At 41.8% G+C, this 25,898-nt stretch overlaps 1 protein-coding gene and 1 long non-coding RNA gene across 3 annotated transcripts in view; one reads left to right on the forward strand and one right to left on the reverse strand.

Moving 5' to 3' along the window:
* The window catches only part of LOC115527734, a 36,761-nt gene extending 21,598 nt beyond the window's left edge, over positions 1–15,163 (forward strand). For both annotated transcript variants that reach the window (XR_003973001.1, XR_003973002.1), the window contains exon 3: positions 15,045–15,163. This is a non-coding gene — a long non-coding RNA (uncharacterized LOC115527734). The remainder of the gene's footprint in view (positions 1–15,044) is intronic.
* LIPJ (lipase family member J) lies at positions 2,232–25,631 on the reverse strand. Its single transcript, XM_030335524.1, has 9 exons — positions 25,608–25,631; positions 24,673–24,790; positions 17,069–17,267; positions 16,052–16,161; positions 12,421–12,557; positions 11,913–12,059; positions 7,657–7,728; positions 3,829–3,900; positions 2,232–2,465 (listed from the first exon to the last, which is right to left on the reverse strand). Exons 1-9 carry the CDS (start codon positions 25,614–25,616, stop codon positions 2,232–2,234), a joined length of 1,098 nt encoding a protein of 365 aa, XP_030191384.1. The 5' UTR covers positions 25,617–25,631.
* Between the last annotated feature and the right edge of the window lie 267 nt (positions 25,632–25,898).

Genomic DNA, 25,898 nt, shown 5'->3' on the forward strand with positions numbered 1-25,898 from the left:
TGTATACTGGCCTATCTTGAAACATTGCAAAATGTTAGCATTATTTCTAGCACCTTGGATGACTTGATTTTCCTTCAGAGAAGATTTACTTTTGCTTCTGACAGGTGGTTAGGGCATCAGTATTCCCAAATCATCTTTGTACATGAGGAATTCACATGATCAAAAGGTGGGCTACAGTTTCTGAAAGGATGATCAATTTCTAGTTTGACTGTAGTCTTAGGGTACAGAACTTGGAGGTTCCAATCCAAAGCCTGAGGATCAAGGTTTATCAGAGAGACTTCCTTTGGGTAAGCTAAATTACAATTTTTACAATTTCTACAATTGTTTGGAGGTTTTTAGCCTGGAATGAGCAGATGTTGCTAGGGTATAAACATCTAAAATGCCAGGTATACTTCTCTGGGCTTCTTTTTCTTGGACCTGTAAGTCTTCGCTGCATTTTTAGCTCTCCTTGTCTCTCTCTCTCTCTCTCTTTCTCTCTCTCTCTCTCTCTCTCTCTCTCTGAGAGGGACAGAGAAGCACCAGTGGGGGAGGGACAGAGAGAGAGAGAGTCCCAAGCAGGCTCTGCAGTGCCAGAGCTGAGCCCATGTGGGGCTCGAACTCAAGCACCGAGAGATCATGACCTGAGCGAAAACCAAAAGTCAGATGCTTAACTGACTGAGCCACCCAGGCACCCCTCCCTTTGTCTTCAAATAAATGCTTTTAACAGTTGTCCCAGGTCTGAATTACTCAGTTGACTGTTACCAGAAACTTCGGACTTATTTTTAACATCTCAACATGAGTATTCTTCTGCATAATTATCCCTCACGTTTGTCTTCTGTGAAGGATCATTTGACAACTTTGAAGGAACATTCTTGAACCCTTTAAAAAGATATCTCTACATGTGCATCTATTCTCAGGGCTCTACTCGTTTAGCACCAAGGAGACAAAAGAAAGGAAGGAATGAACTGTATGTAGCCTTAACTGTGACCTTTAAAGTTATGTGCCTTCGCTGCATTCCAGTAATGTGTGCATGTGTTTTATTTCTTCTCACTACCTATGTCTATTCCATTTATTTTCTGTATAATGCATTTTAAAGCCCATAAGCCCGTGTTAAGTGCAAAGTTAGCAACCTCAGAGAGAACTTGACTTGGCCTTCAGGCCTCCATTTTGCTTGGAGCAGGAAACATAATTTTCCAATTCAGGCAATTATAGATTGTTTCTTTTCCCCCGGTATACACGTGGTAAATTTACACTCAATTCCAGAACTCCTCCTTTACGTCTTGCTCTCCCGCAGACTAAGGAAAGCCCGCGAAGTTATGCATTATCCACGAGTCGGAAGGACTAGGGGTCCAGCCTCCCCTGGGGCATAAGTCCCCGCAAGCGATGTGTCCCTCATCGGCTGCTGATGTCCATGGCTCGCCGCTGGCTGTGGCTCCTGTGATACGTGTTGCATTTACCGACAGCATCCCTCCATCCCAAACCTTAGGCTCCTTCCCAGCTCTGCTGAACGGATCGACATTCTTCTGGTATGCGGGAGGCTCTTGGATCTTTCGTACGCCAAGTTGCAGTGTGTATTCCGCGAGGCCACCATCAGTTTGGTTTACCTAGAAATATGCTTCAACCATTGCTACTTGCCACGCACACTGGCCGGAAAGGCAGGCTATCCACCCTGGGAAGTGAGGTATAACCCCCCACCCCCCACCGTGGCTTTTATGATCTGTCCGTCTACTTCTGCAGCGTGGCCGGAAGTGGGGCAGAAGCAACAACATGACCATGACTCTGGCTTCCAGGCGCTCTTTCTTCTCTTTTTCCTCCCCCAAACTCCGTTACCTGGCTCAAAAGTGTTTCTTCTACTCTTCACTCGGCGTAGAGAAGACTCAGCTGCACAGCGGCAAACCTTCTTTCAAACTCTTTTTATGTCAAACACATTCATATTTCTCAGAGGAAAAGAAAGCCCTTTTCTCAAAAAGTCACCCGTTGCCCTTGAAAATGTTTCAGATTGTGTTCTTAGTGATGCGCGTTACGTGTAGAAACTCAACAGACGGCCCTGGGCTGAGTTCGAACCCGCCATTTCCCCCCATGTAATAAATGCCGCAGATTTAATGCATGGAAGCCTTGGGACTGTGAAGAAAAAAAAAAATGAAACTTTCCAGACTTTCTTTAAATAACTGGAAAAACACACATAGTAAGAGGAGATGATTGGGTTTTAATAGAAACTATGTAGATCCTTCAACACAGAGGACCGTGGTTCTCTACAGAGTGCCTTGGATAATGTCAATGATTTCACGGTAAACTTGATGATACACATCTAATCCGAACAAGAAGTCTATATGATTGTAGGAAAAAATGGTTTTGTGGTAAATATGGTTTGTGATTTCAGAAAGTAGATTATTAATATCTTGAGGATCAGCCAACACGTCACGGGCCCCGTTCCAAGTTGAGGTTGACACATTCATGCACGTCACGTTGTAAAATGGAGAAGTTGTCTAAACATCAATGGGTAGAAACAAGAGTCGTCACAGAAAATGATACATAGAAGGTGTTCTTTACTGATTCTTTAAATGATGAATTAAGACACCATTGTAAAATAAGCTGATTCTAAAATAATTATTACCGTGGAAGCAATGGATAGGAAAGAATTGTTACTACGATTTTTACTTAGAAATACATCAGATACCAATCAAAACTGGACAGTTTGCTCTAATTCAGAGCATTCAAACAATCCACAGAGGTATTTGCAGTCTCATTTGTAAAGCGTGAAAGTATTTTAATTTTTTTAAACGTTTATTTATTTGAGAGAGAGGGACACAGTGTGAGAAGAGGAGGGACAGAGAGAGAGGGAGACACAGAATCCGAAGCAGCTCCAGGTTCTGAGCTGTCGGCACAGAGCCCGATGCGGGGCTTGAACTGACCGTCTGTGAGATCATGACCTGAGCTGAAGTTGGATGCTTAACTGACTGAGCCCCACAGGCACCCCAAACGTGAAAGCATTTTAATCAAAATTTTTGGTGGCTGCATAATTGCTGATATGTAAATGGTAAAAATCAACGGTCGAAGTCAAATCTGACTTTATCGATTCTGATTTCTGATTGACTTCGGAGTTTTACACAAGCCAACCGCATCAAGCGTGGAGTTTAGCTAAGGCAGAAAAGTATGGTGGAAAAGGGTAAGTTTGAAGGAGACAGACCAGACTTCTGTCCCGCTACTCATACAATTTTTACCACCTTCTCATTGACTTTTACATTTTCCTAATTATAATGAGTTTATCTTATCTTCCCAAATACAATAAATAGTTTTAGGGTCAAGAACCATATTATGCCTTTTATTTCTTAGTTAACTAGGCACAGAGTTATGTCTATTATAAACAATATATATATAATTGAATATTATATATTGAATATATTGAATATATATTGAATATATATTGAATTGAATATTATATATTATAATTGAATATATAATATTCAATTATATATATAGTATATATATATACTATATATTGAATATATATTGAATTGAATATTATATATTATAATTGAATATATAATATTCAATTATATATATAGTATATATATATATATAGTCTATATATATATAGAGTGGGATGAATCACTCTACAGCCTGTCAACTTCTCCAGGCTTATCCAAGATATTTGGTAGCATACAGAGAAAATATGGAAATGCCCTTCTGGCTGGATGTGACAATATGGAGACAAATCACAGTGATCTTCACCTGCGGGTTCTTCTGACACTGTTATTATACTCTCGGGCTTTACATGAGCTTTTATCTATTACAACGTCATCTGAACTGAGTCCAGAGATAGTTTTTAGCTTAGACATAATTATGTACCTGATTAAAATGCATCCAGTTCAGAACAGGACTGCCCCAATCAAAAGCTCTCAAGCGACTAGAATTAAAAAGCTGAAAGAAAAAATTTTTAAAGTAAGATTATACTCATGTGTTTATTAGCGCGGCAGGGGAGAGCGTGAGGTGTGCGTTGAGTATTGTCTGTTGGTTCATACGCAGGTAGACTTCTTTGCTTCTCCCTTCCTTCGTAAAGGGCAAGAAATGGAAGAGGTAGGAGACGGGGGGCAGGGGATGTACAGAATATGATCCTATCATCTTCATATAAATGCATGTTTCCCCCGACGTCTGCTACCTTATTAAAGGGGGCCGGTGTGCTTGGGGACAATGTCAGGCTTCCCAAGAAATCCCGTTTCATCCACAGAGGTCAAAAGTGAGCATCTAGGACTAAGTGCACTAGGGCTAAAGTGATACTTTCCTAAACACCTTGCTTCAAACAACAGCGCTCGAAAGAATGGGCCAGAAGCCATCCCTCGCTTCACCCTCCATGCTTGCAGCCTCACCACCACTACCTGCTTTGAACTTACTAGGTGTAATCTGATCGTGCCCATTTTTTTCCCCTGACAATGTCTTCATTGCAAGGAGGTTCAGACTCTCGGGTTACTATTTTTTCTGGGATTCTACACCTGACAGGTCTCCATACACCCCCTGCCCCCACATCTTGTCTCATTCTAATTCCCCCCCAGCTCTAAAGCTCTCTCTACCATCGGGAATTCGTCATCAGCCTGTATCTTAAAACCCATTTCTGATGGGCTCCCTCACCTCCTTGTCGTCTGGACCACCTGATTTCCCCGAGAACACTGCTTCCCCTGCAGCTCTTTCCCGCTGCCAAAATGGCCAGGGTTATTTACGACCTTAACATTTGTAGAACTTTGGTCAATTCGGAGAAATTTTCCCATGTCACCTATGAGCAGCACTTGACAGTTGTTCATTTCTATCGTTGAGAACTTTTTTTCGCTCGGCTTTTACAATACCATCACTTCTTGATTTTCATTTTTCTCTCACTGCTCCTTTTTTTTTGTCTCTTTGTCATATTCATCCAGCCTCTGCTTCCTGACCTCTGAGCCTTTCCATGTCTCAGCCCTCCAGCCTTGCTCCCCTGCTCCCCATCTGTACTCACTCCGTGTTCTCATCCGGTCTCTTGGCTTTCAATGGCGTCCGTGTTCAAAACGTCCGTCTTCTTCTGTGAGTCTCTTCTAAATCCTAGACTCCTGGATGCAACTGCTTCTTCAGATTAATCATTCGGATGTCTCACACTTAACATCTCCAAACTACAACATCGTATCTTTCCTCCAAACCCACTCCACCCCCAAACCTCCCAATCTTCTTTAATGGCAATTGGATCGTTCTGTTGCTTAGGCCAGAACCTCTGGAGTTATCCAAGACTCTCCTCTCTCTCCTTGCGTAGAATCCATCATTAAGTGTCCTTGGCTGTGTATTTACAAAACACATGTATATTCAGAATCCAACCCTCTTTACCACCCTTCCTGGGAACACATCAGTGCAGGCCATCACCAATTCTTATTTGGATTACAGTAGTAATCTACTAACTTTCTCACGGCTTCCACTCTTGCCCCACTTCGGCCTATCCAACATGGCACCCAAAGTATTCCTTTCTTTTTTTTCAAGTAAACTCTACCCCCAACGTGGGGCTCAAACTCACGACCCTGAGATCAAGAGCCACACACTGTGCCAGGTGAGCCAGCCAGGCGCCCCCAAAATGTAAATTAGATCATGTCCCCTCCCTGCTCAAAACCCTGCAGGGGCTACTCACTTGAGCTAGAAAGCCAGAGTCCTAACAATGGCGCTCTTGTTTCTTTCTGGCTCTATTCCATTTCTGCCCCCTTTTCCTACCCCTCCCTCCCTTAATCACTGACATCAGCTGGAGGGACCTTGTAGCCGTGACTCTCAGAAATGCTCCCGACTAACAGCCTGTATACCTGCTATTCTGTCTGTACGGAATACTCTTCCCGAGTTGTTCACGTTGCTAACTTTCTCAGTGCCTTTAAATCTTTTCTCACATGTCACCATCTCATTGAGGCTGGCCTGTGTCTCTATTCAAAAACACAATCCCCTGCCCTGTATGCCTCATCTCTTTATCCTCCTTTCCCCCCTTTATTTTTCCATAGCTTCTAGCCCCTTCTTGAGTTTTGATGATTTACTTACTTGCTTTGCTTATTGGTTACTGTCTGTATATCTACTGCTAGAATGTAAGCTTAAGGAGGACAGGGATACTTAGTTTGTTCACTGGTAAGTACAATGAGCATAGGACAACATAGGGCACATACTAGGTGCTCAATATGCACGCAAAGGTTGCTTCTATTTCCTGCCCTGGCTATCATCAGCAATGAGCTAAATCTAACGGTAAGCTGAAGATTTTTAATAATTTACCTCAAAAGCAATCACTGAACAGATTTAAACAGTAAAAAAAATTTTTTTAAACATTTATTCATTTTCAAGAGACAGAGAGAGACAGAGTGTGAGCAGGGAGGGACAGAATGAGAGGGAGACACAGAATCTGAAGCAGGCTCCAGGCTCTGAGCTGTCAGCACAGAGCCCGACCCCACAAACTGAGAGATCACAAGCGGAGCCGAAGTTGGGCACTCAACTGACTGAGCCACTCAGGTGCCCCTAGATTTAAACATTTTTAAATGAGAAAGCCCTTAACCAATATCTCAATGAAACTTTTTTTTTAAGTTCATTTATTTATTTTGAGAGAGAGAGAGAGAGAGAGAGAGAGAGACAGAGTGAGCAAGCAGGGGAGGGGCCGAGAGAGAAGGAGAGAACGAGAATCCCAGCATGGAGACTGCCATGGGGCTAGAACCCATAAACTGTGAGATCATGACCTGAGCCAAAATCAAGAGTCAGACACTTAACTGATTGAGCCACCCAGGTGCCTCTGTGCTGATAGCTCTGTGGGGCTTGAACTCACGAACCGTGAGATCATGACCTGGGTCAAAGCTGGATACTTACCCGACTTAGCCACCTGGCACCCCTATCTCAACAATACTTTAACTTCATCGGTGTTTATTAAGTTTAAATAACACTCATAATCATCGCCCTGTTTAACTCTCATAATATTTTTGTTAGGTCAGAGCATTATTATTAACTCCATTTTTAAAATTAGGGAAACTGAATTCATAGAGATTAAATGAGCTTGCTCAGCGTCTCACTGCCAGTAAAGTTCAGAGAAAGGACTCAGCATCTGGTGTTTTGGTCTCAAGTACAGTGTTTTTTCTAGGATCTTATCCTGGCTCTCAACATTGACATGATAGTCACACTGGATTTTTTTCTTCACCAATATGCATTCAACAAACATTCTTAAGTGTCTGCTATTTCCCCAGAACTCTCAGCCTTGCAAATACAAAAGTGAACAAAATTGGCTCACGGCCCTCATGGACTTCACAGTTTCACAGAGGAGAAAGTGTAGTCCAGTGACAGACTAGACATTGGGACACCTGTGTGCTCGTCTTAGGTTTTTTTTTTTTAAAGGAGTAGCCTTGAATTTTGGGGCAAGTCAAATGAGGGGCATGGCCTAGATGATTCCTAGTCTACTATTCTGAATTATTAACATTTTCTTATTTGTAAAACAGAAAATAATTATATTGCTCTGATCGTTGCTCAGGTTAGAGGGCCGGATAGATTATGATATTAACATATTATAATCTATGAAGAATTACACGAATATGTAAGTTTCATTTTATCCTTCCAAATTGATCATCCTATGGCAATGGCATGATTCCGAGAATAAGGGGGATAAACCAAGAGTAGTAAAGATTAAAATCGTACTAAAATGCACTTTAAAAGTTATACCTGACTCCAGTGAAGCATGTTTTGAACAGATGTCCCTGCTGGGTTATGTGACATGTACACATCCACACGACTCTGAGGGGTTAAAAAATTATTTTTATGCTTAGCCCAATCATAGAGAACATAATCTTTGATATTTATTAAAGTAAATAATTGTAAGAAAATGTAAAGTTATTTTTAAACAAATAATATAAACAAAAGATTAAATTATATTCCACTAAATACATAAATGTACTTACTACATGTGTAATTTTTACATTAATGTAGAAGCTATTATTAGATTTCTAAGTTACATAGTCCGTCATCCCATATGGAAAACATTCAGAACTCTTGGAACTCACATAGATATACATCCTTTTTGAAGGCAAAAGAACAGAAAATATAGGAAGAAGTTACCAGGGGGCACCGGGGTGGCTCAGTTGGTTAAGCATCTGACTCTTGGTTTCAGCTCAGGTCACGTTCTCATGGTTTGTGGGTTCTAGCCTCACATCAGGCTCTGTGCTGACAGTGTGGAGCCTGCTTGGGATTCTGTCTCTCTCTGCCTCTCTCTTTCTGCCCCTCCCCCACTCGTGCATGCTCTCTCTCTCAAAATGAATAAATAGACTTAAAAAATTAAATTAAATTAAGTTAAATTAAATTAAAATTTTCCAGGAAAAATAGACAAGAAAAAAACCAAAGACCCCTCAAAAAAACAAAGTACTGACGCCAGTTTTCCTTCAAGTTCTTTGCCAGCCTTAGAGGATCTGAAGTTTCATTCTGAGAACTTAGCTAGTTGAAGAAAACAAAAATCAGCCCAGGGCCTGCCAAAGGCAGTTGGGAGATTTAATAAGAAACTCTCTCTGTGACAAACTGGGGTCCCGAAGTTTCACACAACTCAAAGATGAAGCAACCACAAATAGAGCAGCCTTCATGTCAACCTAGGTTTGCATTTGCCTACAGGGTCCCTGGGAACCTCAGTCAGTGACCAAGACATATAACATCAATGTTATCCTATCAACGTCTCAGCATGTTATTTTAAGGAAATCAACAACCCCCAGACTGCTTCTAAAGTCCAGATGGAGAAGCAGAAGACCCAGAATAGCCAACACAATATTGTGAGGGAAGAAGAAGGTTGGAGGACTGACTCTAATTGACTTTAAGACTTCCTACAAAGCGACAGTGATCAAGACAGTGTGGTATTGGTGAAAGAATGGACAAAGAGATCCATACATGGAACAGAGAGCCCCAAAATAGACCCCCATAAATAGAGTCAACTCATCTTTGACAAAGGAGGAAAAACAATGCAATAGAGACACAACAGTCTCTTCAATAAATGATGTTGGAACACCTAGATAGCCACATGCAAAAAGAAAAAAACAAAAAGAATCTAGACACAGACCTTACACCCTTCACAAGAGTGAAAGGAGTCAAAATGGAACACAGACCTAAATGTCAAACTCAAAACTATAAAGCTCCAAGGAGGTAACATAGCAGAGAGAATCTAGCTGGCTTTGAGTTTAGTGATGACTTTTTAGATACAACACCAGAGGCACAATCTGTGAAAGAAAATAGCTGACAAGCCGGCCTTCAATAAGCTTAAAAATTTCTACTTTGCAAAAGACCGTATCAAGAGAATTAGACAACAGGCCGCAGACTGGAAGAAAATATTCGCAAAAGACACATCTGTAAAGGATTGTTACCCCCAAAATGCAAAGAACTCTTCAAACTCAACAATGAGGAAACAAACAACCCAATTTAAAAATGGGCCAAAGACTTTACCTCATCAAATAAATACACAGATAGCAAATGACCATGAAAAGATGCTCGACATTATATGTTATCAGGGAAATGCAATTCAAAAGAACAGTAAGAGACGACTATACACCTGCTAAAATGATAAAAGTCCAATACGCTGTCAGCACCAAATGGTGAGGATATGGAGAAGTGGGGATTCTCATTCATTGCTGAGGGTAATGCAAAATGGCACAACCACTTTGGAAAACACATTGGTGGGTCTCTTATAAAGCAAAAGGAGTCCTTAGCATACAATCTAGCAATCACACTCCTTGGTATTTACCCAGAGGAGTTGAAAATGTACATTCACACAAAATCTGCACACTGATGTTTATGGCATCTTTATTCATAATTGTCAACACTTGAACCAAAATGTCCTTTAGCAGGTGCATAGGTAAACTGTGATACATCCAGACTTCAGAATATTTTTCAGCACTAAAAATAAATGAGCTACCAACCCATGAAAAGACATGGAGGAACCTTAAATATGTGTTAGTAAGGGGAAGAAGACGATCTGAAAGGGTTACAAACTGTGGGATTCCAAGTAGGAAAAGACAAAACGGTGGGTACGGTGAAAAGATCAATGATTGCCAAGAGCTGAGTAGGCAGGGATGAATCGGTGAAATACAAAGGATTTTTAGGGCAATGAAACTATTCTATATGATACCATAATGGTAGATACATGTCATTATACATTTGTTAGAATGTAGAACGCCAAGAGTGAGCCCTACTGTAAACTATAGATTTGGGGTACTTACGATGTGTCAATGTAGGTTCATCAGTTGTAACACATGTAGCACCCTGGTGGTCATTGCCATGCTCAAGGCCATCTAGGTTTTTTCTCATGTTATCTTCTAGGAGTTTTACAGTTTTGCATCTCACATTTAGCTCTATGATCCGAATTCAAGTTAATTTTGTGAAGGGTGCAAAGTTTGTGTCTAGAAATTTTTTTTGCACGTGGACGTCTGCTTGTTCCAACTCCAACACCATTTGTTGAAGAGACTGTCATTTTTCTTTTTTTTTTAATTTTTTTTTTCAACGTTTATTTATTTTTGGGACAGAGAGAGACAGAGCATGAACGGGGGAGGGGCAGAGAGAGAGGGAGACACAGAATCGGAAACAGACTCCAGGCTCTGAGCCATCAGCGCAGAGCCCGACACGGGGCTCGAACTCACGGACCGCGAGATCATGACCTGGCTGAAGTCGGACGCTTAACTGACTGCGCCACCCAGGCGCCCCAGACTGTTATTTTTCTATCACATGGCCTTTTCTCCTCTGTCAAAGCTCTGTTGATGATACTTATGGGGCTCTATTTCTGGGCACTCTATTCTCTTCCACTGATCTAGTAGTTTCTTCTCTCACTCATTCCACACTATGACTGTAGGTGACTGTAGCTTAATAATAAGTCTTGGGGTTGAGTAGTATCAGTCCTTCAACTTTGTCTTTCCCTTCAATACTGTGTTGGTAACTCTCAGTTTTGCTTCTCTCTATAAACTTTGGAAGCAGTTTGTCAATATCCTTAAAATAACCTCCTGGGACTTTGATTGCGATTGCATTGAATCTATGGACTAAGTTGGTAAGAATGGGCATCTTGACAACTTCCCTTTCTTTGAATGAATAGATTGGTTCTCACTGAGAAATTATTAAATCGTACAGGTGCAGGAACCAACCACTAGTCTAAATGCTGCAACTGCCCCTGCCAAATCTGGATTTTTAAATCTAATGTGCTGAAAAAGTCTTAGAGTGAATGCCTACATCTGTAATAGAATGTAGATACAACTAATCCATAGGGCCTCGGTAATAGGGGCTTGAGCACTGAAATAGTTTTCCACTGCAGGAATTTTGACAAATCCCAGGAGCATGTAAGATAATTAGCAGGCACTAATGCTAATTATAAAGAGATCAACAAGAAAGGGAAGGAATGTTAGGAACCAAGATATAAGAGTAGAAGCTGTGGGAGTGCCTGGGTGACTCCATCAGTTAAGTGTCTGGCTCTCATTGGCTGAGGTCATGATCTCACAGTTCATGGGATCGAGCCTCACGTTGGGCTTTGTGCTGACAGCATGGAGCCTGCTTGGGATCCTCTCTGTCCTCTCTCTCTGCCCTTCCCCCCACTCATAGTCTCTTGCTCTCAAAATAAATAAATGAACTTAAAAAAAAAGAGTAGGGGTTGTGAAAAACAAGTGATAGAAAACAAATACAAGAAATTTCGGGAAACTAACACCCAGAAGCAAAGACCAGTAAAGATACCCATCACAGTGGCTGCCCTCTGTTCTTTACAGAGAGCAAGACAAATGCGAAAGCAAAATTATCTCAACATACTAATGCTGATCAGTTTCAGAATGTTGGTACAGTCACAAAATCAGAAAGACTAAGAATCTAACTATCAGTATATATGGGAAAATCACAAAATAACACACAAGGCACTGTTACGAGCTGCTTTCTAAAAACTGACAAAATACATTTCAAATTCAACTTGTTCTTACCATATTTAAGTTCTCCAGGTCACATCCATACATCAAAAACAAGACCTCACGGCAAATCTTGCCAAAAATCTTTAGTGGACACAGCTTTGAACCAACAAATCTTTTAAATGAAGTATTAGGTAAGAAGGCTTTGTTGCCAACAAAAGCCTGTAAAATAAATTTACTTTATTTGTATTTGGAAGACCAAAATAATTAATCAAGAAATGGTGTGATGAGTTCACTATATTTATAATCAAACTCATTATCTCACATTAGTTTAAAACATTTACATTAAGGGCAAAACTTGGAAACACAAGGTAGAGATAAGTTGACCACTGGATTTTCCTTCATAATAACATGTCCAAAGGTATTATAAGTCAAACCCTATTCCTTTGTAGAAACAAAAGCAAGAATCCAGTGCAAATAAAACCACAAAATTAAATTCACACATAGCCAAGACCTTTCGTTTTGAAAGGAGAGAATATTGTCATTTGGATTATCAACTACGTAGAGGAAAGGAATAACATACCTTTATCACTGACTTCCACTTGTATGCCATTTTGATTAAAGGGCTGTTTGAGTATTTAATAGAAAAAACTGGAGCTAAGGCAAAAAATATTTTGACTTTTTCAGCTATCTTTGGTATTGTGGAAAATGTTATGAAAGCTGAAAGAAAATAAGACAGAGATTAACTACTCTTACGCAGTTACTACCATCGTAATAAGTGATATCGTGGCAAACAAGAGTAAATTCAGGGGCTCCTGGGTGGCTCAGTGGTTAAGCATCTGACTCTGGTTCAGGTCATGATCTTGTGTCATCTGTGCTGACAGCTCAGGGCCTGGAGCATGTTGTAGATTCTGTGTCTCCGTCCCTTTCTGCCCCTTCCCTGCTCTGTCCTCTCTCTTTCTCTCTTTCTTTCTTTCTCTCTCTCTCTCAAAAATAAAGGTTCAAAAAAACAATTTTTAAAGAGTAAATTCAATAGATTTTGAATAATTGACTCGCTCATTTTTTTTCTTTTAAAAATTTTTTAATGTTTATTTTTGAGAGAGAGACAGACAGAGTGTGAGCTGGGGAGGGGCGGAAAGAGAGGGAGACACAGAATCCGAAGCAGGCTCCAGGCTCTGAGCTGTCAGCACAGAGCCTGATGCGGGGCTTGAACTCACCAACCGAGAGATCATGACCTGAGCCGAAGTCAGACTCTTAACTGATCGAGCCACCCAGGCGCCCCTAAGAGTGGACATGCTTGTCTCGCTCCTGATCTTAGGGGGAAACTCTGTTTTTCCCCACTGAGTATGGTGTTAGCTAAGGGTTTTAAGTCTACAACATTCTTGAGGGTAATCCTTTTAACTTTGAGATAAAAACATTTAATAAAATGTAGGTCACTTCCTCTAGTATGACTTCTATCACAATTGGTTAGCTCTATTTATTTAAGTTAAATCCACTAATAATGTAGGCTTGTACTCTGGTGTAAGTACTCTGATGGACTTAAAGTCCTTTATTTTTATTTTATTTTTTTAAATACTTTTTTAAAGTTTATTTATTTTGAGAGACAGAGAGTGTGAGTCAGGGAGGAGAGAGGAGAAAGAGAGCGCCAAGCGGGCTCTGTGCTGTCGGCGCAGGGCAAAAATGGGGCTCGATTTCACGGACTGTGGGATCATGACCTGAGCAGAGATCCTAAGTCAGGTGCTTAACAAACTGAGCCACCCAGGCGAAGTCCTTTCTTTTTATTTATTTTTAAAAATGTTTTTATATTAAATATAATTTATTGTCAAATTGGTTTCCATACAACACCCAGTGCTCATCCCAACAGGTGCCCTCCTCAATGCCCATCACCCACCCTCCCACCCCCCATCAACTGCCAGTTTGTTCTCAGTATTTAAGAGTCTCTTATGGTTTGCCTGCCTCCCTCTTTGTAACTTTTTGCTCTTCCCCTCCCCCATGGTCTTCTGTTAAGTTTATCAGGATCCACATGGGAGTGAAAAGATACGGTATCTGTCTTTCTCTGCCTGACTTATTTCACTTAGCATAATACCCTCCAGTTCCATCCACGTTGCTACAAAGGGCCATATTTCATTCTTTCTCATTGTCACGTAGTATTCCATTGTGTGTATAAACCACAACTTCTTTATCCATTCGTCGGTTGATGGACATTTAGGTTCTTTCCATACTTTGGCTATTGTTGAAAGTGCTGCTATAAATATTGGGGTCCAAGTGCCCCTATGCATCAGCACTCCTGTATCCCTTGGGTAAATTCCTAGCAGTGCTAATGCTGGGTCATAGGGTAGATCTATTTTTAATCTTTTGAGGAACCTCCACACTGTTTTCCAGAGCGGCTGCACCAGTTTGCATTCCCACCAGCAGTGCAAGAGGGTTCCCGTTTCTCCACATCCTCTCCAGCATCTATAGTCTCCTGATTTGTTCATTTTAGTCAGTCTGACCGGCGTGAGGTGGTATCTCAGTGTGGTTTTGATTTGGATTTTCCTAATGAGGAGCGATGTGAGCATCTTTTCATGTGCCTGTTGGCCATCCGGATGTCTTCTTTAGAGAAGTGTCTATTCATGTCTTCTGCCCATTTCTTCACTGGATTATTTGTTGACTCACTCATTTCTTAATTCCCTTATCAAACATTTACCAATCACCCAGTATGAGACATGCATATCAATCACAACATAATGCAGATTATTAGTATTAAAAATAATACCTAGATCATAAGTTGTGATAAACCAGCAATAAAACAGTCTTGTTAACACCGTAATTTAAAAACCAGAAACAACATTTAGCATTTGTATAAGTAGCAATGGTGAAAACACGCTAAGTTGATTTTTCTGGTATTTGAATCTTACACTTTAGGTGACAGAGTCAATAAATGTCAAATAAGTTTAATATTTACTTTTAATTTATTTAAAAAGTTCCTTGCCTTCTTGTACAGAGGATACCGAATGCTGGTTTATATTATATTGTTAGTTTAGAGTCACTGATATGACACTTATTTGTCATCTTATGAAGCTACATATTTGCACATCTTAAATATTTTTATAGCTTTTCTGTTTTCTGAGTTCTGAGAAGGCAAATAACCAAAGAATTATATATCATAGTATGAGTCGATAAGCTCTAACACGTAGCCCACTTGCTTCTTATTTCATGATTTTCCAGGATTCCTGGTTCCGGATAACCGACACATGGCTAACTAACATCAGAGAACAGATCTATGGAAAATGGGATTAGACTGTTACTCAACACATCTTTTAAAGCGGGAAATGGGGGGCGCCTGGGTGGCGCAGTCGGTTAAGCGTCCGACCTCAGCCAGGTCACCATCTCGCGGTCCGTGAGTTCGAGCCCCGCGTCGGGCTCTGGGCTGATGGCTCAGAGCCTGGAGCCTGTTTCCGATTCTGTGTCTCCCTCTCTCTCTGCCCCTCCCCTGTTCATGCTCTGTCTCTCTCTGTCCCCCAAAAAATAAATAAACGTTGAAAAAAAAATAAAGCGGGAAATGGATTATTCTCATAAGAAAATGATAGTTTTCAGCCTAGAACAGACTCAGTTAATATTGGCTTCTATCATAAAATGGCCTTTGTAACTTCCAAAGTGGAAAGGGTGAAAGTACAAAAGTTTAGCATACCACGTAAGAGAATTATGTTAGGTCTTAGGGAATGTATTTGTTTTCCTGAAAGTGAAGCTGTGACGCATGAGCCAGAAGTATGACGGCCGTGAGCTGTGGGCAGCTCTTTTCTAGTCGTCTTTAAACATGTGATGACCTTCCTCGCCCTTGCGCACATCTTAAGTTTCATCCACCCTGAATGCATAAACATAAACTTCCCTTTCAAGTCTCTCCCTCCCAACGTCCTTTGCTACATTTAAACAATAAGAGTAGGTATGAAATTTCTATTGGTAGCACAAGAGGTAGTCATGATCTTGAGATGGATAGCCAACTTTCGTACCCTTGGAAACCAACAAAACCGCAAACAACGTGTTGTTGACAATCCATTCTTTGTGACTAGAGAAGATAAGGTAGAAGGGAAGGGGGGGAAGCTGCCAGGCGCTGCTGTGGCATTCCTGCCTCCGGCTCTCCTTTACTTCCCTCGCAGCTCTGGAAGTTCACCCACACCCTGGAGAAGGATGCCTGCAGACCGCGCAAGAGTCCTTAAGGAACATTAGCACCATACCGATAGTGGTGCCCTGGGAATGGCCCACGTAAAATATTTCCTTTTGTCCCGTGTGCTTCACAATGAAGTCAATGGAGGCGGGGAGGTCGTATTTAGCCATTTCATCAAAACTACAAAAAAAAAAAAAAGACAAAAAAAGAAAAAAGAACATTGAAATTCCCTTGCTACTAACGGGCTGTTAACACAAACTTCCGTGAGAACACAAAGTCAAGGAAATAAAATAGCCCCAAGATAGTCTTTAAAAAAATTTTTTTTTTTTAATGTTTAGGTATTTTTGAGAGATAGAGAGACCGAGCATGAGTGGGGAGGGGCAGAGAAGAGAGGAAGACACAGAATCTGAAGCAGGTTCCAGGCTCTGAGTTGTCAGCACAGAGCCCGACACGGGGCTCGGGCTCACGGACAGCGAGATCGTGACCTGAGCCGAAGTCGGATGCCCAACCGACTGAGCCACCCAGGCGCCCCTCCCTAAGATAGTCTTTTTTTTTTTTTTTAATTTTTTTTTTAACGTTTATTTATTTTTGGGACAGAGAGAGACAGAGCATGAACGGGCGAGGGGCAGAGAGAGAGGGAGACACAGAATCGGAAACAGGCTCCAGGCTCCGAGCCATCAGCCCAGAGCCCGACGCGGGGCTCGAACTCACGGACCGCGAGATCGTGACCTGGCTGAAGTCGGACGCTCAACCGACTGCGCCACCCAGGCGCCCCAAGATAGTCTTATAAAGAGGGTGTTCGTGTATTCTATGTACAGGGAGATACACTAAGTGTAATGGAGGAAAAGAATGGTTGAAGGAACGGTGGGGTTGGCCAAGGAAGGTCACTACTGAAAAAGGAGAAACACGCTTAAAATCAGACAAGCACTCTTTAATTTTCAAGCCAAAATTTGCATCCACGTTGATGGTCTGTTAAGAGACCTGACTGAGAAAAGAGCCGCATCCTATTTCATTTCATTTAAAAACCAAATCAAACGTTCGATACGCTTATCAAACAAAAGGAAACATTATTTGAGTTTATTGGTACCTGAAGGCCCAGAATTCTTTGGAGTTTGTTTTCAGGTACAGGTGTTTCCTGGACCACGTAGTCCCTCGGCTGTTCCCCAGCCACACGTCATAACCGGCATCGGCCAGAATGAAACCCAGGCTGTTGTTGGGAAGGTTGGAAATCCAGCTGCTGCCAGATGTCAACAAGCCATGTTGCAAGTAGACGACAAGTTTCTGAGCTGGAAGAAAGATGCAGAGAATTTCTTTTTAAATTTTATAATATCTGGGCGCCTGGGTGGCTCAGTCAGTTAAGCGTCCGACTTCGGCTCAGGTCATGATCTCGCAGTCAGTGAGTTCCAGCCCCGCGTCGGGCTCTGGGCTGACAGCTCGGAGCCTGGAGCCTGCTTCGGATTCTGTGTCTCTCTCTCTCTGCTCCTTCCCCAGCTCACACTCTGTCTCTCTCTCGAAAATAAAGATTAAAAAAGTTTTTAAATAAATTTTATAATATCTGTGTAACTAGCTCATGGGAAATTCAATCTTTAATACATGACAGTTTGGAGATTAAAAAAATTTGTTTAATTTTATATTGTAGAAATAGGGTAAATTATTAATGTTTAGTCCCATTCTATGTCAGAGATATAGAGATATATGTCAGAGATATAATGTGTTAAACACATTAGTTTATTTTATTTTATTTTTTTTCACGTTTATTTATTTTGGGGACAGAGAGAGACAGAGCATGAATGGGGGAGGGGCAGAGAGAGAGGGAGACACAGAATCGGAAGCAGGCTCCAGGCTCTGAGCCATCAGCCCAGAGCCTGACACGGGGCTGGAACTCACGGACCGCGAGATTGTGACCTGAGCTGAAGTCGGACGCTTAACCGACTGAGCCACCCAGGCGCCCCTAAACGCATTAGTTTAAACACCTTAGTTTACTAATGGATATTTTTCAAATGACCAAGTGCATAATTAGGCCGTGTCTCATTTAAATACATCAACTTTTTTCAAAGTCTATTTATTTTGAGAGAGAGAGAGAGAGAGGGAGAATGCATGCAAGGGGAGTAGGGGCAGAGAGAGAGGGAGAGAGAGAATCCCCAGTAGGTCCCGTGCTGTCAGTGCAGAGCCTGATGCAGGGCTCGAACTCATGAGCAGTGAGATCATGACCAGAGCTGAAATAAAGAGTCAGATGCTTAACCGACTGAGCCACCCAGATGCCCCTAAATATATAAACTTTTAAGGATTATTCAAATATCTAATAGTGATGTGAGCACTCATATCCATTTTAAATAGCATATTGCATAAAATATTATATTGTATATGATGTTCCCACTCTTCCATTTCATAAGATGACTTTATAATCACATTTTCACAGACATATTCAATATATGTGTTATCATTAGAACCACTGTGCTAGTTACCCAACGGAGTTCCCAGAACTCTGATTATGCTTGCAAGCTTTTTGGGAAATAACACCTTTTGAGTAATGTTGAATGTGCTCACGAGTAACTTTGTTAAGCCCCGAGTTGTGATTTACGCATAATCCGCATCATTAGCGTCTACTGCCCCAATGCTGTGGGCGCCCCGCACAGACCCACTGACCAGGCTGATGTTTGCGCCCACCAGCTATCGTGTTACCAAGCTGTACCCGGCTGCCCCTTCTCAGGGGAGGCTGAGAATGTACGGTGTTGGCTGAAAGGGAGCTCCCACACCAGAGGAGGAAGGAGGCCACCTTCTCAACCAACTGACACAAAGGTACAGAGAGCTGAGTCCCTTGCTTCTGGGTTGGACCAACTCTGATGTACTTCGTGTTGTGTATCACCCCAAGGGATGGGAGGGGAGGCTAGACTCCAGGTGAGACCACATATTTGCTTAACTCCTTCCTCTGCTCTCTTCTTTTTTAAAAGTTATTTATGAAGAAAAATGTTTTTAATGTTTATTTATTTCTGAGAGACAGATTATGAGCAGGGGAGGGGCAGAGAGAGAGGGAGACACAGAATCCGAAGCAGGCTCCAGGCTCTGAGCTGTCAGCACAGAGTCCGATGCAGGGCTTGAACTCACGAACCACAAGATCATGACCTGAGCTGAAGTCAGACACTTAACCACTTAGAAACCCAGGGGCCCCATCCTCTGTTCTCTTCTGCTTCTCCTATCTCCTTTTCCCTGAGATTCCCCTCAATAAATCACATACCCTCAAATCCCTGCCACAGGCTCTGTTTCTAGGGAACTTGACCTAGACGTACTACTGAAAGTGACCCAGGAAGTAGACATTTAAGGACGGGTTGTGGAGTTGGTTTCCTTGCTGGTTGGCCGACAATGAGGACCTGTCACTGATTGTAGGTAGAGACTGAAAGAACATTGGATGTTGTGGTGCTTAGCCCAGTGGCTAAGATATTCATGTTTCCTGTGCCGATACAGGAAAGGGGTGACTGGCTTGCTCAGTATCTGTGACAGTGAGGAAGCACAGAGAAAATGTAATTATGAGGTCTGGGGAAGCAGGCGGCTGTTGTTGAGTGTCATATTCGGGGCTTTGATAGGGAAGTAGGACTCTGAGACTGTCTGAATGAGAACTTTGGAAGCTTACATCTCAGGGTTCCCTGAACCCACTCCTCTTTGTTCGAGCATAATGCCCCCTCTGACTTATCTTTCAGAACAGGTCTTCTCCTCCTGAAGATCCTTCCCAGTGCCTTCCTGGATACTCCGTCACCAGCACTGGTTGAGGTCCCCAGTGGCTGGACTGGAGCGTGTTGGGTCTGCTGAGGGAGAGGTGAGATTGTAGGCTAAGAGAGCTACAAAATCTGGCTAATACGTATATGACCGCAGAAGTTGGAAGAGTCCGCCTAAATGTTAGATAGAAAGGAAGCATATACATACGGATATGCTGGATAAGGGAGAGTTTGTTCATACGTGAGTGCGTTCCTACGATACAAGATTCAACACAGCCGCAGTGGTTCCAGGGGTCAGTCCTCATACTCTGCCAGGGTTTCTCAGAAGCTTAGACAATTCCAGAATAAGAAAGCAGACTGTGGTGGAAAAGATACGGAGGCTAATCTATTGAATGAGAAAAGAACACCCACCAACTGATTTAACGTGCCTTGGGAGAGCCCACAGGATAGAACACCTACTAGGTTGAAAAAAATACTCTGGTGAGGACATCAGTAAAATTTAAAAGCTCAGAAGTGGAGAACTTCTACTTCCGTTTTGGGATGTATAATAAACTGGAAAAAATATTGCTTTTATATATATATGTATATATATACATGCATATATAATATAAATATATATATATGTATATATATACATGCATATATAATATAAATATATATATATATATATATATATATATATATATATATATATACATTTATCAGGGAGCTGATTCACAGAGCAAAAATCTGGCCCCAAATCTGAGGAGAGACATGTGCTTACAGGGAAAGAAGAGACATAGCCCTTCTTCATGGGGGATACCCAATATGAATAGTTTGGGAAGAATAATTGAAGAATTAGTGAAGGCCAGTTCTCTGGCTCCAAGGGCAGGACAGGGTGTGAAGGACAGGGTACAGTTGAAATGGGGAAAGTCCATATCATCCTATGAGCTCCATCCCATGAACCTTACATGAACTTCACAGAAAAGACTGGAAAGAGTCTTACAGAAGTGTCCATTGTGGTGCAGTTGTCACAGGAAGGTAAGACACTCTCCTCTGGTCTTTTCCCCATCTGCCCTCCAGAACAATACTCAGTCGGGGGGGCCAGGGCACAGGGAGGGAAACAAGTACTTCCCAGGGCACACTAGCCAACCCAAAGCGCATAGGATGACTCAACAGCAGATGTCAGCTGGACGTTGGTCTTGGCCACCTCAGTGCTATGCAGGGGACTCACAAAAGGAGGGGCCATGAAGACAGAGATGTAGACTAAGCTGGTTGCCCCAGTTTGGGCTTCTCACCAAGGAGGAGCCATGATGACAGAGATGTAGACTAAACTGGCCCCCCAATGTGGGCCCCTCACCAAAGCAGATCTAGCTACTGCCCGGGCAGTATGTCTACCCTGTCTGCAAAGGAGATCTTACACAGTAGCACCCCCTGAAAAGACCAAACCAGCCACTTGGAGACCAGTTGTGTACATCAGACCCTTTCTCTCCTAGAAAGGGTCGCAGTTCACTATGACTAGGATTGGTATCTGTTTCTGCTATGATTTACCTTTCTTACCACACAGAACCACACCCGGCACTACTGTTCAAGAGTTCATGGAATGTCTGATCTACAAATATGGAACCCCTCATGACATTACTTTGAATAAAGGAATTCACTCCAGGTCAAAGAGGGTGCATTCATTAGAAGGCCACTGGTTTTACCACATGACAACCCTCACGAGGCTGTTAGCCTCGCAGAGCAATGAAACAACACCCCGGTAGAGAAGCCAGCTGGGAGATGAAGTCCTGTAAGCATGGGTGTGATCCTTCAAGACTCATTATATACCTTAAACAAACACCCAGAACATAGTGCTGCTTCCCCTAATTGGTAGAACACATGAATCTGAGAAATAAGGGATTAGGTGTGACACTAATACCCAGTAACTCACTCAGGGGTTTGCACTTTCTGTCCTCACAATTTAAGGCTCTTCAGATCTGGAGGTCCTGGTTTAAGGCACAAAACACTTCCACTAGCTCATGAAGTAAACATCTAAAGAAAGAAAGAAGAAAAGAAAGAAAAATAAATAAGAAAAGAACGACAAGAAGAGAAAGAAAGAAAGAAAAGAAAGAAAAAGAAAAAAAAAAAAAAGAAGAAAAAAGAAAGAAAAGAAAAGAAAAGAAAGGAAAGGAAGGAAAGAAAAGAAAGACAAGAAAAAAGAAAGAAAAGAAGAGAAAAGAAAAGAAAGGAAAGGAAGAAAAGAAACGAAAAGAAAAAGAAAGAAAGAGAAAAGGAAAAGAAAAAAGGAAGAAAAAAGAGAAAAGAAGGAGAAAAGAACGAAAGAAAGAAAAAAAAGAAGAAAAGAAAAGAAAAGAAAGAAAAGAACAGAAACAGAAAAAGAAAGCAAAGAAAGAAGAAAGCTATGACTGCCGCCTGGGTCACTTTGGGTCCTCATGTTGGAAGACTTGGGGCAAGGAAAAGAATTACTACATGGGCAGGAGTAATGGGTCCTGATCATCATGAGGAGGTAGGGCTTCTGATGCAGAATGAGGATAGAAAAATACATTTGGTATTCATGTGATTCACTGGGCTATCTTTTGTTGTTACTCCCGTGCCTTGTCTCACCTGTAAGTGTGTAAATACTGCAACTGTGACCTGTTATAGACACGGTAGCCCTTAGGGATGAGGACCTGGATGGCCACATCAGGGAAGACAGCTCAGAGGGAGGGGAATCGACACTGGGTAATACAGTTGGGAATGTATGAGTACCAGTCATGGCCTTAGGGTCACCTGCAAAAGCAGATGCCATAATTTCTTCCCCTCTCCCTCCTCTTGTAAGTTTTCCCAGAAATTCGGACCTTCCAAAATCCTGGAAAACCTGTACCGGGATGAAATAAACTTAATGTGAAAAACAGATGGATCTAGCAACACAAGGGGTGCACTCTGTTATTTTGGTGCCCCATCTAGATTTCCTTTACTAAGCAGGGGGACAGTTCTTCTACTTGCTGTGGGTTTTACTTTCTGAGTGTTCCTTATTGCCCCTTTCTCTGTAGGATTGGCCCCGGGCAAGTGGCAGTTGCCTCACGCAGGAGATTGTATCTATTTCTATGAGTAGCCTTCAGGCAAAGGTGTGGCAACATGGAGAGTGAGGCTAATTCCCTAACTTCAAGGCGGGACCACTTTGGTAGTCAGTTCACGGACCCACGAGCTCCTCTGAGATCAGATTGCATCTGGACTTAGCTGAGTCCCATCCTTCCTTAGCTCCTTCCCCTGCCCTCCCCTGATTTCCACAGGACCTTCTCCTGACAGTCCTACCCTGATTTCCACAGGACCTTCTCCTGACGGTAGACCAGCAATAAATCACATGCACCTGAATCTCTGTCTCTGGCCCTGCTTCTAGACAACTCTAAAGCCCTTACTGTATTTTTAGATTCCCTTTGAATATTTTATTACAGTATTCGTGAAATTAGATCATACCCTGAAAAGTGATCACTATGATTATGTTAAATCTACGTGAATATTTCCTGTCCAGTAGCTGTGACCTTTATAAGGATCCCAAATTACATTGGTCGAGGTGGTTTCAAATTAATATCTTCTCTGAAATGTACTTTAATGTTCAAAATGAGAACTTGAGACGGTATTCTATAATATGAGAAACATTCTTCTCAGGGAGAAAATCTAAAGAGGAAAGAAAAAAAAAGGCTGATTGTTGTTTTTTAAATTCTCTTTAATGTTTATTTATTTTTGAGAGAGAGAGAGACAGAGCATGAGAGGAGGAGGGACAGAGGGAGAGGGAGACACAGAATCCAAAGCAGGCACCAAGCTCTGAGCTGTCTGCACAGAGCCCGATGCGGGGCTCAAACCGACAAACCAGGAGATCATGACCTGAGCCAAAATCAAAAGTCAGACGCTTAACCGGCTGGGCCACCAAGGCAGCCCAAAACAGGTTGGTTTTTATTTGAGCAGTTAGATGAGTAAGCAGAAGTAATCTGTTACATATTCTGCTCATAAGTGGCCGATACAGAATTATAATCCCCGTGACAAATTTTAGTGCTTTATGTTTTCACCTCACTTGCTGATAGTGATGTACCGTATTGTTGGAGTAAAGAACCATGAGGTTCTCCAACCTGATCTCTTTGCTATTAGTAGACAAGAGAGCCGAAAGACGAGGAAGGAAATTTTTACCAGCCATTTTTCAAACCTACAGAATAATGTTACCCGGTTACATTTCTAACCCCTCATGAAACAGAGAACTTGTAGTGAATCAACACGTATGAGTAGAGTGATCCACAAAGAAAACGTGGAACAGTTTGTGTTCCACCTCACTCTAAAACCATTCCAGGGGCGCCTGGGTGGCTCGGTCGGTTAAGCGTCCGACTTCGGCTCAGGTCATGATCTCACGGTCCGTGAGTTTCGAGCCCCGAGTCGGGCTCTGGGCTGATGGCTCCCAGCCTGGAGCCTGCTTCTGATTCTGTGTCTCCCTCTCTCTCTGCCCCTCCCCCGTTCATACTGTGTCTCTCTCTATCTCAAAAATAAATAAACGTTAAAAAAAATTAAAATAAAAATTAAAATAAATAAATAAATAAATAAATAAATAAATAAAACCATTCCAGAGGCTCTTGGGTGGCCCAGTTGGTTAAGCATTGGACTTTGGGTCAGTTCATGATCTCGCGGGTCGAGAGTTCCAGCCCCATGTCGGGCTCTGTGCTGACAGCTCAGAGCCTGAAGCCTGCTTCAGATTCTGTGTCTCTGTCTCTCTCTGCCTGTTCTCTGCTCGCTCTCTCTCTCCACAATAAATAAACATTAAAACACACACACACACACAACAAAACCCTCTGTGAACCGGAAACCAGTGGAGAATCCCATTCTCTTCTTGAGGCATGTAGAGACTTGTAAGCGAAGTTTTCGGTGCACTTAATCTTTAAATCCTTTTCTCGTCCTAAACTTACTGAAAAGAAGTGGCAAAGTGAAGAATCTCAGGTCCCAGAAAGTCACCAATGTGTTCTCGATTGAATATTACCTGAATTGTCATTGTTCGCCTTCCCATAAGGAATTCTATAAAGGCCAAGGATATAACCATCTTCAGTTACAACATCGTGCACTTCACCTGGGTAGCCCCAATAGGAAATAATTTGGCTCTAGATAAAGAAAAAGGAAACCTTTTAGTATGTTGGTCTGTTAATGTAATGTGGTAACAATCTAACCTATGAATGTAATAATGGACCTTCATACTGTCTCAACATTAGGACTATTTTTTTTTAAATTTTTTTTTCAACGTTTATTTATTTTTTTTGGGACAGAGAGAGACAGAGCATGAACGGGGGAGGGGCAGAGAGAGAGGGAGACACAGAATCGGAAGCAGGCTCCAGGCTCTGAGCCATCAGCCCAGAGCCCGACACGGGGCTCGAACTCCCGGACCGCGAGATCGTGACCTGGCTGAAGTCGGACGCTTAACCGACTGCGCCACCCAGGCGCCCCGTGGACTATTTTTTTCACTAGTTCATTGATGCCTTCAGTAATAGATATTTATAGAACACCTACCAAGGTGTTATACATTATATTCATCAGTCTTATACATTATTTTTTTCTAACTACTAATCGGTCATGCTTTTACTCAACCAGATACAATTTAAAAATATATGTTTATTCGAAGATTTTGTATGTCTATGCTCATAGGTAAGCTTAGGTCTGAAATTTGTATGTTTATGCGTGTATACAAAAGAGAATTTGTAAGTCCTCCATAAATATTTATATATATTTTCATCCAGGGACAAAATAAGGCTAAAGCTACAGAACAGTAAATGGGGACTATGGGCTGACTCATATCAAAATATACGAATGCAAGGATATAAATTTGACTGCAGATCTACTAAAATAAAAGCACCCCCAAATTAAAGAAAGAGTAGTATTCCCTGTTATTTTTGGCAACTCAGCATTTATTTCCTAGCAGCTTACGATATTCATGTTTGCTTCAGGGTTTACAGATCTTCGGGATCAAAAGGCTCCATGAGTAGTCCCAAGAATTAAAATGAAAGACATCACTTTGAAAAGGTACCACATTTGGGATCTACATTCCAAAGGAGACATTAACACTATTAAAATTGCAACAAGTAATAACATTTGACTAGTTGAATAATTCTGTGAGTTAAGGAATATTACCAGTTTCAGATAAGAAAGTTGAAGCTCTGAAAAATTAAGTAAGTTGTCTAAAGATACAGGGCGTTCTTGGCCGTCAAGATTCAGATT

This window comes from Lynx canadensis, chromosome D2 (assembly GCF_007474595.2).
Source record: "Lynx canadensis isolate LIC74 chromosome D2, mLynCan4.pri.v2, whole genome shotgun sequence".
NCBI lineage: Eukaryota > Metazoa > Chordata > Mammalia > Carnivora > Felidae > Lynx > Lynx canadensis.